Source organism: Octodon degus, unplaced genomic scaffold, assembly GCF_000260255.1.
Source record: "Octodon degus isolate 3935 unplaced genomic scaffold, OctDeg1.0 scaffold00040, whole genome shotgun sequence".
NCBI lineage: Eukaryota > Metazoa > Chordata > Mammalia > Rodentia > Octodontidae > Octodon > Octodon degus.
The window spans coordinates 15933445-15945300 of NW_004524616.1; the positions used below are offsets into that span (position 1 = coordinate 15933445).

At 38.5% G+C, this 11856-nt stretch overlaps 1 protein-coding gene across 1 annotated transcript in view; it reads right to left on the reverse strand.

Moving 5' to 3' along the window:
* Positions 1-10313: 10313 nt before the first annotated feature.
* Positions 10314-11856, reverse strand: part of Snx2 (sorting nexin 2) — an 85666-nt gene continuing 84123 nt past the window's right edge. Inside the window, exon 15 of the mRNA XM_004631335.2 lies at positions 10314-10830. Within this exon, the coding sequence (XP_004631392.1) occupies positions 10780-10830 (51 nt within the window). The 3' untranslated portion in view covers positions 10314-10779. The remainder of the gene's footprint in view (positions 10831-11856) is intronic.

Consider the following 11856-nt stretch of genomic DNA (forward strand, 5'->3'; position numbering starts at 1 on the left):
TGGCTTGTGTTGTGGGGATCGAACCACAGCAACCTGAGCCTGACTGCTTTGTTGAAGCAGCCACTTAAAGAACTGAGCTAAGGGGCAGGCCCCCCCTACTACTTTTCTGAAAATCAAAAAACAAAGTTTATTTTTTTAAAAATTGTAATTTAATGCACTGTAGCTTAAACTGTGGACAGTGTTTATATGGACAAAATAATTCATTCATGAAATACTGGTCTAACCCAGTGGAGATGGCTTAGTATAATAAGTGCTTGCCTGACAAATGCAGTTTGTCAGGCATAGTAAATGAGTTCAATCTCTGGTACTGAAAAAAAAAAAAAAAAAAAAGCTGTATGTGAAGGGTGGGGCACAAGTACGCAAGCAGAGGCAGCAGAGCCATCCAAAGTCACTGAGTTACAGCAAGATGAAATGTGAGACTGCACAATGGCAATCATATGGCTGAATGCAAAGAGGTTGTCTGAGGAAGACGACTTGGAGACGTGGACCTAAGAGTCACAGTATCTCTTTACTTAGCCTTTTCAAATGCATACTTTCAGAGTATGCACATATAGTAATTAGATAAAATCAGTATTAATTTAAAAATCAGAAGACACATAATTTTTTAAAAATGTAACAACCACCAAAAACTTCCCAAAATATTAGGAAGCCAAAAAACAAGTTTTAAGCCAGGCATGGTGGCACAAACCTATAATGCCAGCATTTGGGAAGCTGAGGCAGAAGGATCATTCTGAGGTTGATACCAGCCTGGGTTACAAAGTGAGCTCAAGGCTAACTTGAACTGCATAGCAAGACCTTGTCTCAAAAAACAAGAGAAGAAAGAAAGAAAAGAAAAGAAAAAAAAGTAAGTTTTAGTTGGATGTGGTGGCACATCCATGTAATTCCAATACTCACTTGGAAGGCTGAGGCAGAATGACTGCTTTGAGTTCAAGCCCAGCCTGAGGTATAAAGGGAGAACCTGTCTCAAAAAGGAAAAAAAAAATAGAAAAAAGAAAGAAAGAAAGAAAGAAAGAAAGAAAGAAAGAAAGAAAGAAAGAAAAAGCAAGCTTTATAGATACCTCAAAAATAAGCCCAAGGGTGTTTACTAAAATCCACAGGCAATTGTTCCTGGTGTTTTTTTGTTGTTGTTTGTTTGTTTGTTTTTTGCACTGGAGATTCAACCTAATACCTCATGGGTGCTAGGCAAGCACTCTACCATGAAGCTACATCAGATCAGCTTGTTCCTTAATTTTAGAGGATCTTATTAAATTACCCAGACCTGCCTCAGCCTTCTAAGTAGCTGGGATTACACACACTAGTGCTGCCACATCAGCTGGTATTCTTTAAACAAGTGCTGATCCACCAGAGTAACATCATTTCTGAAACAGGTACTTCCTTTGTTCACTTTGTCTTCCCATTTTCTCATTGCCAAATGTCTTCATCCTGTCTCAATTCTCCAGTGCATGCCTTCTACCTCACTCTTGCCTTCATTTCTGTGCAACCTTCTTTCCAGTTTTTACCTCTGAATCTCTTCACATTCTCTTACACCTCCAGCAACTCCCTACATAGGAAAGCCAACACTGTTTTAGGTAGTTTTGTTTTGAGATAGGGTCTTTCTATGTAGCCCAGGAGAGACTCAAAGTTGAGGCAGTCTTCCTGCATCAGCCTCTTGAGTGCTGACCTTTATATGGTTTTCTGATGGTCAAAGAAAAGGTTTTTTTTAAATTTATTTACTTATTTATGTGTGGGGGGGGCAGCTCAACCACCTGGGGGCGGGGCTGGCTGGCATGTAGTGCTGGGGGATTGAACCGTGGTCCATGTGCTTTGCTAAGCTTGTTCTAAGTAGGTGCTTTAGACCACTGAGCCATCTCACCAGTCCGAAAAGTTTTTTTTTTTTTTTTTTTAAATTGGCTTCCTAGTAAATTATGATTTTCAAATAAAGTGAGCTCAAGGCCAGCTGGAACTGTATAGTAAAATCTTGTCTCAAAAAGACAAGAGAGAGAGGCTGGTGAGATGGCTCAGTGATCTAAAGCACCTACTTAGAGCAAGCTTAGCAAAGCACAGGGAACGTGGTTCAATCCCCCAGCACCACATGCCAGCCAGCCCCGCCCCCTGGTGGGCTGAGCTGGCCACACACACACACACACACACACACACACACACACACACATAAAATTAAAAAAAAAAAATTAAAAAAAGACGAGAGAGGAAGAAGAGGAAGGAAGAAGAAAATCACTCTTCTTACTCATCGTATTCCTAAATACATGCCACTCTTTTAGCCTCTAATCTATTTTAGCCTAACCCCTTAAGTGGGTGCTTTCAGGCTATAATACCTACAATTTTCATTTCCAAATATGCCCCATTTCCTTTCTTTTCAGATGAACAGATATCCTATTCATTCGTTTTGCTTTTCTGAGGCAGGTAGATTGGTTCTCAACCTGCTGATCCTCCCACATCAGCTTCCCGTGTGGTGGAGACTGCAGTCATCCACCACTAATGCCCAACTTCCCTACTTATTTCTGTGGCATTTTTCCACCTATCTGACTGTCTTTTCTCTCCTTGCTGAAATACCCAACACTAAAAATTAAAAGATGAAAGGTTTATTTAGCTCTCAGTTAACAGAGATTTCAGTCTATAATCAGCTAGCTCCAAGGCAGGGCGGCAGGGCAGAGGGACAATAGTCAAGGTGGCAGAAGACAGTAAAAGCAGTAAAGGCCAAAGGGGGAAGAGAAAGCCTCTTTTCCTCTCTTCTAGTGTAAGCAGGTTACCCACCCTAGGGCAGGTTGAGCACACACACCTTCTCTGTACCCTCCTTGGCACAGGCCCAAGACATTCACAACGTGAGGACCCTGCCGCCCTGCTGAGTCCCTTAGTTAAGCTTCTAAACTTCTCAAGTTGAATCAACCATAACACCAGCTTCTCCAACTCTCCCTTAGACATTAGCTTTATCCAGTAAGTTCTCAACATGACTAAAAGAAAGGATGAATCTTGAGCTTTTCCCCTGTTCCCTTACATCTCCCTTTCTATTTCTACTGCTATGGCTCAGGCCCTCACCACTTGGCTGAAGTTTGCAAACCCACAATTGTTCTCTTGATCTTTTCACTCTTCCTCTTATTGATTCCTAGTTTTCCCAAGGTTTCAACATATTCAAGGCACTTTTGCTTGTGATTGTACACAAATTAATTCCCTTTCAAGTAACTACCACCATTCTACCTCATCCTTTCTTGTTGCAAGCTTTAAGAAAAGGTCTCTTAACATTTACTTACCACTCCCTCAACTGCAGTGGGGTTTCTCTGAGAACTGACCTGAGAGCAAAAGCTCTTCCTCTCGAAGCCCCTCCTTACACCCAAGCTCAAGCAGCTCATCCATCTCCTGGCACACCATGGTTTGGGAAGAAAACTTTATTAAACACATTAAAACCCCAATCAAGGGAACATGTATTGTTTGGAAGAAGCCCTAAGAATTGGTGATGGAAATGGAGATGTGCTTTGATCAGTACACTGTATGGATAGCAGCTGTTAGGCACTTGCTAAGAAATTCCTATCAGGGACTGGAGAGATGGCTCAGTGGTCTAAAGCACCTACTTGAAACAAGCTTGGCAAAGCACAGGGACCGCGGTTCGATCCCCAGCACCACATGCCAGCCAGACCCGCCCCCTGGTGGGCTGAGCTGGCCACACACACACACAATAAATAAATGTAATAAATAAAAATAAATAAATATTTAAAAAAAAAAAAAGAAATTCCTATCAAGTACGAAGACTTCATGCTTTATAGACAAGGAACTAAAGTTTTAGGAAAAACAAGCAAACTTGTTCCAGGTCAGTATTTTAGGTCCTAGAGCAAGGATTTAACTGTGGGGACTGGGTATTTCTGATCTTGCCCTGTTACACTGTCTGGGCTGTAACATACCAGGTTCTACAAGTAAGGAGCTGGACACAGTGGCCTTGACTGAAATACCCACACTGCTGACACAGGAGGATCATGCGTTCAAGGCCAGCCTGGATTACCTAATGAGTCGTCTGAAAAAGCAAACACACACAACAAAAAAGGGCTAGTAATTCCTCAAAAAACTGTATACTACTCAGGGCAGACCACACAATAATTAAAACACCAATAAATAAAGTCTAATAAAAGGAACAAATTGTTTTTATAACCCTATTTGAAGGTCAAGAGGTTCCTTCCTTCTAAGGGACATATTTAAAAGGAAAAATTTTACATTCCCCTTCAAAGTTCAAGGGGTGGGGAAGATATAAACAACTGCCATTACAAAAAGTAACATTGCCAATGATAACTCAAGTTATATCACTAACAAAACAGTAAAGCAGGACTAGATAAAGTATGCTCACAAGATAGGGTCTTCAAGGATGAAAAGCAAAGAGTAAAAGGTAGAAGGTAGAAACAAAGACAGTTAAGGGACCTGGGACCAGATTTTGGAACATCTGAACCTTGTAGTACATTGTGAAGAATCCACTGAAGATTTCTGAATGTTGTAGTAAGAGTTCTTTGTAAGGGTTAATTTAGCAGCATGGCAGTAGTACAAAAAGCAGAGACAGACTATATACATTATAGCATTTCACAGATTTGGTATTCTGGTAATGGTCCCAAATGCTTCAAACTTTTTTTTTTTTTTTTTTTTTTTTTTGCATTAGCAATTGAACTTGGGACTTTGTACTTGCCAGGCAGATGCTGTGCTGCTGAGCTACATCCCCAGGCCCAGTCCCAAAAATCTTGATGCTTGCACACAAACAGTGAACAGTAGAAATAAGATGGTGGTTATCTCAGAAATATAATCAACTCAAGTGAGCTTGTTAGGATACCTAAGAAAAAGTGTATTTGGTTTTACATTTCAGTTACAGAGACTGAGAAACCTTTAAAACTGAAATGTAGTTGGGAATACAACTCAGTGGCATAGTGCCTACCTATGGCAAGTGCAAGGTCAATTCCTAGGAGGGTGGGAGGGAGGGAGACAGAGTATGAGAAAAAGAAAGAGACAGAGACAGAGAGACAGAGAAAGAGACACAGAGACACAGACTGACCGAGACAGAGGCAGAGACAGAGAGACAGAGACAGAGACCGAGAGACCAAGAGAGAGACAGAGACAGAGGCAGAGACACAGACCCAGAGAGACAGAGATAGAGACACACATACAAACACAAGAGATAGAGAGAGAGACAGAGAGAGAGACAGAGAGAGATAGCACTGCAGTTTAGAATCTTAAGTTTGGTTGAAATGCCTGCTGGCTATATACATGCATACACATGTATGTATGTGGATACACATATGTGAACATTGTATGTGAAGATCTAGAAAGTAAAATACAGGATAAAATCAAGATAGCCTGAGACTTGACCATGGAAGCAGTGAGAAGGCAGTTTATTGTTTAAGTAGTTTACTTAAATTCTGTCTGAATTTAACTTATTGAACAATTACATATATATATATAAATTTAAAATAAGCCTTTCCCCCTCAAAGCACTTTAGAATAATTTAACCCATTAACTTGCCTTTAAAAAAATAATTTTCTACATAGAGTAGCTTTACCTTGATTGATTCTAATTACAAAGTTTCCATTTTACCCAGATAAGAAAAATATTTCAAAATATTCTATAGAGAACTTTTAAAATGTGACATCAGAAAGGAAAATGAGCATCTTAAAATTTCATGTGGACTAAAATATTAAAAGACAGCAAGCCACAGCTTCCCTGTTTTCTACAACTTATACTTTATAGAATTTGAAGAAAGTCTGAAGAAATATTCTGTGTGCCAAAAACTCAGAATTCTACATGTAAATGAGAAATCTTAAAAATTTACACATCAAGAATGTTCACACCTGGTTACAAATTTAAGAGTACAAAATCATTTCAGTCATGACTTAAGTTCTGTATCTGCTAATCTGTAAAGCAAGGCAGCTACACTGGACAGCCTGTAAATTTCCTTGTGGCAGTAGTTATAATTTATTAATAGATATATCTGAATACTCTTACAAAACCACTACAAAGTTTTGTGAGCCAAATTGTTTCTGACTTGAAAGCAATGCCCAGGAATCCATGGTCTCTGTTCAACGTCTTCACTAGGCTCCGAGTGGTAAACAAATTAGCTGTTGGACTTTCCATCTTTATTCCTACAGGCATAGTCTAACCCTGTGCGTCCAGTATCAACAATCGGTCTTGTAAAATGTGACCAGACTGAATGGAGCTGTGATGAAAGTACAAAATATGCACTAAATACCAAAGATTTAATTAAAAAGTACCAAATATGCCAACATTAGTGTACAGGGCTACATGCTAAAATAGCATTTTGAACCTAGGAGTTCTATGTTGTTTTTACTTTTTAAAATTTGGATACATATAAAAATTATATTTGTGGTTCACATTATATTTCTATTGCTCTGAATGCTGAAGACTTCATCTACACGACTTCTCATTCCCACGGCCCTGATCACAAAGTTAGGCGTATTTCTCCTGTCATCAATTCCTTTGCTTGTTATTTCCATGTTTGCCCAATTACCTACCTTCATTTTTATCTGACATCATACCCTTCACTATAGGGACAAGAAATGATTTAATTTTTAAGTTTCACATAACAAGGATGGTGATTCTACTCAAAACACTGTTACACAGGTAACACGCACATTTCCTCTAGTGCACGTGAAATGGACATGCCTTGGGTTTCTAAGCCAGTAACGAACACTTAACAGGGTTAGCGTCCCCTTCACTCCCAACAGCCCTTCCTCAGCTGAGGGACAGAGTGGTGCACAGTCTTCCCTGGGGCCCTGCAACCCTCTCCATTACTTGCCTGACTTGCAAATCTCAGATTGTCCAGAGAGCAAAGGGACAAAAAAAAAAGGAAGGTCACCATTTATCTTGCTCATCACACTCCTTATTGGAGACAGAAATATGGAAGTCTATAATTCGTCTAGATATTACAATTAGTAATTTTTTAAAGGAATATTACTTTCCGTAGTCTGATCTTTTTCTTTTAAAGAGAGCAGATTATATTGAGGTTTAAGCATTTTTTATTTTTAAAAACACCTATAAACAATTTAAAGAAGTTGGAAAACTACTAGAACAGGGTATGAGGTTTAAGGAATAGAAACCAAAAAACCTCAGGATATCATAAGATTGGTATAGGTATATATAAAACTAAATAACTAAAAGTCCACTTTAAAAAATGGTATCAAGTAAATGTACTTTTATATATTAGAATTCATATTTTAAGTATTTTTCTTTACTTGACCTTACGGTCTTTGATAGTTCAAGTAGAAAGGCACTTCAGGAATCAGGAGTTTTATGCCCTTGTTTTATAGACAGGATATAAAAGTGACATACTTGTCACAGAGCTAATAAATGACAAAAACAAGACAGAATGCACAATACGAGGGCCTGAGTTCAATTCCCAGTACCCCCTATGCATAATAATCCCAAATTCAGATTTTTCCACTGTATTATGCTGCCTTGGTCTTTAACTTTCTAAGTATTAAAAAATAACTTTTTAAGTATTAAAAAATACTGATACTCAGGGCCTGCCAGATAGCTCAGCGGATTAGTTCACTGAGACCTCAAATGAGACTGGGCATGGTGGCATGTGCCTGTAACCCCAGAGCTTGGGAGGTTAAAAACAGGAGGATCACTGTAAGTCCGATCTATGTAGTGAAACCCTGTAGACCCTGTACTAAATACATAAAATAAAAAATTCAAATCAGTAAAATGAAAACATTATTTGGAATGGTAGCATTTTATAAATATGAACATAAAGATTAGTGGAATGCTAAAACATTGTATTCGGTTAAAATGTTGGCAGGTATTATGGATACATAAGATTTATTTAAAATTTCCAATGTAGGGCTGGTGAGATGGCTCAGTGGTCTAAAGCATACTTAGAACAAGCTTAGCAAAGCACAGGGACCACGGTTCAATCCCCCAGCACCACATGCCAGCCAGCCCCACCCCCTGGTGGGCTGAGCTGGCCACACACACACATAAATAAATAAAATTTAAAAAAAAATAAATAAATAAAATAAAATAAAATTTCCAATGTAGACTTTATTAAATGCGAGTCAGAGAAATGATGTCTAGAGCACAGTCTGGGTCTGCTACTTTCCTTAGTTCCAACAAGACAAAATACTGACCAATCAGGTACCTGCTAGAGTCTAGTGAATCTACCACAGTGGATGGAAGGTTTTGGCTTGAACTAATTATACCATATGTAAAATATACCTTTGGAAGTAACTGGACTTTTTAAAAATGTATTTGGTAGTGTTTCACTACACAGCTCAGACTCAGTGATACTCCTGTTTTCAGTCTCCCCAGCACTCGGGTTACAGGTGCGTGCCACCACTCCCGGACTCTGTGGCCAGCTCAGCGCACCCAGGGGGTGGGGGTGGCACGCCATGTAGTGCTGGTGGGGATCGAGTCCTGGTCCCTGCGCTTGCCTAAGTAGGTGCTTAGTCCACTGAGCTCTTACCAGCCCTACCTTTGAAAGTAAAATAACCATGGATCTAAAACTAAGACATCATTTCACTGAGTTGCCATTCTTGGTAAGCCTGCTTTCTGCAAGCTATTCCTTGGTTTTTTGAGACAGGGTTTCAGTATGTACCCCAGGCTCGCCTTTTAAAACTCAGTGACCCTTCTGACTCAGCATCTCAAATGTTGGGATTATAGGAATGTGCCACCATGCCCAGCGTGCTCACTAGCAAAGCATGTGCTATTTCTGTCAGAAGTAACAAACATTGTACTACTTTTGTTTCTAGTTTCATAAAGAACCAACATTTTCTGGGATTAATTGTTCAGTTCATCAATTCATTAAGTCTTATTAACTTACTTTGTATTAGGCACCGTTCTGTGTTCTAGCTCTATAAATATAGCACTATAAAAATATGTGTTGACATTCTAACTAAGATATGCTGAGAATGCCGTGATATGTTAATTTACCCTGTAAGGCATTAAGGGGAGTTACCACTCACACGTACCATTATCTTACTACCTCTGAACACAGATGTGATCATTAAGCCCAAGCTGAAGGAGATGATTTTTCTTTCATTCTGGCGGAACCAGGGATTGAACTCAGGACCTTTTGCTTGCCAGGGAAGCGCTTTTTCCACTGAGCCATCTCCCTGGCCCATGATTTTTTTCTTTTTTTTTTTTTTGGTATGGGGAATCAAACTCAGGACCTTGCATTTGCCAGGCAGGTACTTGTGCTGCTCAGCTGTATCTCTGGCCCTGCTTATTTGTTTTGAGATGGGGTTTTGCTATGTTACCCAGGCTGGTCTCAAACTCCTAAACTCGAATGATATACCTGGGAGTATAGGGATATGCCACCACACCCAGCAACAAGAAATGTTTTCTGGGTTTTTTATTTTTTGAGAATGACAGTGTGTCAAGTTTTACTGAAGGAAATGAGACAGAACACACAAGAGACTAAAGCATGAACAGAGAAGATATGTTCTGCAAGCAGGAAGAGCCACTGCAAGAGTAAGGTGGTCAACAAGGAGTGTTTGGGAGGGAGGGAAAGAAACTATCACTATGGTCATAAGTTAAACTTCCAACAACACAAAGGACTGGAAACAGTAACCTAAACAGGATTCAAAAAGGGAAACAGCCAAGTGTGGCAGTACATATCCATTATCCCAGCACTAAGGAAGCTGAGGCAGGAGGACTGCTTTGAGTTCAAGGCCAGAATAAACTACATAGCTAGATTATGTCTGAAAGTAAAAGGAGAAGGCTGCTGAGACAAAATAAATTTCACTTTACTTCAAATTTGTGCCATCCTTGGTTATTCATCAAATCATGCTCTATTTTAGCATGTTACCACTGCATCACCTGTAACCACAGATGACTTGCTTTTATTTTAAAAAGCAAAAAGGCAACTGGTTGTCATCCAGCACTTTGGGAGGCTGAGGCAGGAGGATCACTACAAGTCTGAGACCAACCGGGGATACAAAGTGAGCAAAAGGGCAGCCTGAACTGCACAGAGATATTGGGGGGGGGGGATAAATAATGCAACTTTTTAGATTTTGCAAATAACAATATAAAATGAGAAAACCCCACAGAATTTATAACAAACACATAAGCAAATTTCTTCCTAATACACAGAGTTTCTTAAAATGGGTGGATTAAACAAATGAAGACAAGTACTGTCTTCTTTACCTAAAGCAAGAGATAAATGTTCTTTATGTTTTCACAGGAAAACACATCAGTCATTTTATAACATGAGTTCATCTTTTTCTGTCAGCTAAAATACTTAAGGAATCATTATCAACTATATACATTTAGAAAAGTTTCTTCTACTAAAAATATTCCTAATGTCTTTATATACTCAAATAATTTATAACTAATACTTCACAAGGAATAACATTTTATTACTGTGATCACAAAATCATAATTTCTGTACAGGAATGTAAAAGCGAACAATAATGCATTGATTTCACCAAGAGGGTAAACATACTACTAAACACATTATAAAGAAAAAATATTGTAAAATTTTCTGGCCTTGCAGTGCACATTTTAGTGCAAGTATTTAAGACACAATAGTGTTCAATTCAGCAAAGTATTGCAGAATGTCATGCCACAGTCCACTTAATTCAGAGATGGTCAGGACATGCAGCTTGTAATAAAATGTCAGAGTGTGCATATGTGTGTATATGTGTGTGTGTATATATATATTTATTTATTTGTAAAAAACCACATGTAATTCATAAAATATAGAGTGGTTTATTTGGATGGTTTGAGTGATTCACGTGCAGTCAGGATGACTGGCCACATCTGCAAATCCGCGTTGTCTTCAGTGGGACAGTCCTCCTGTTAGGCAATGGCTTTGGCCTCAGGCAGGAAAGCCTCCCAGTATTTTATCAGCTGTGAATGGGAATCAAAACAAAATATATTCTCATTAATTTTTGTCATTTTAATACATATCCAGTAATAACACTTAAAAATTCCATATAAAATTCTGGTTTGGTTTTTTTTTTTCCTGGTGCCAGGGATTGAACTCAGGACCCTGCACTTGACAGGCAAGTGCTTATTTACTGAGCTATCTCTCTGGCCCTATCTATATAAAATTCTGCATAAATATCAAACAGTTAGTACTGATAAACATGTATTTCTTTTTTAAACAAAACAATTAAAAGATATTGATGGGGAATGTCTGGTTCTTAAAGATCATTACTTCCTTACCTGAAGACCATTCATATAATTCATATATAAATTATTTAAAACTTGAATAGATCATGGCAAATTTCTGACATATAAAATGTACAACTCTAAAACATAATACCTTAGTTTTATTATTTATTCAAAACTTCATCACCATACTGTTACCAAATATTTTTAAAAATTTGCTTAAAAAATACAATTCTGACTTTTTTCAACCTGCTGTAGTAGCATCACCTAATCCATAGTATATTCACATTGTTGTTGTCAACCAAGAGAAGAATAATAATAAAAGAAGAAAACAAAATGCTAAGAATAAAGGGAAAAGAGGGGGATGGAAAATATTAGCAACAGGATCATCAATAGGACAGACAGGGCTGGGGAGATGGCTCAGTGGAGTAAGTGCTTCCCTGACAAGCCCAAGGGTCTGAGTTCAATCCCTGGTTCCGCCAAAAAAAAAAAAAAAAGGACAGACTTAAGTGTAAACTAAAGTTATGTTTAGGGTCGGGGGAGATAGCTCAGTAGAATAAGTGCTTCCCTGGCAAGCGCAAGGACCTGAGGTTCAAGCCCCGGTTCCTTAAAAAAAATAAAAAATAAATAAAGTTATGTTTAAAACAAGTATAAGCGTTATGTTTAAAACAATTTGTTACATGCCTGTAATCCCAGCGCTTGGGAGGCTGAAAACAGAAGGATAACTCACTATAAATCTGATCTATGTAGTGAGACTGTAGA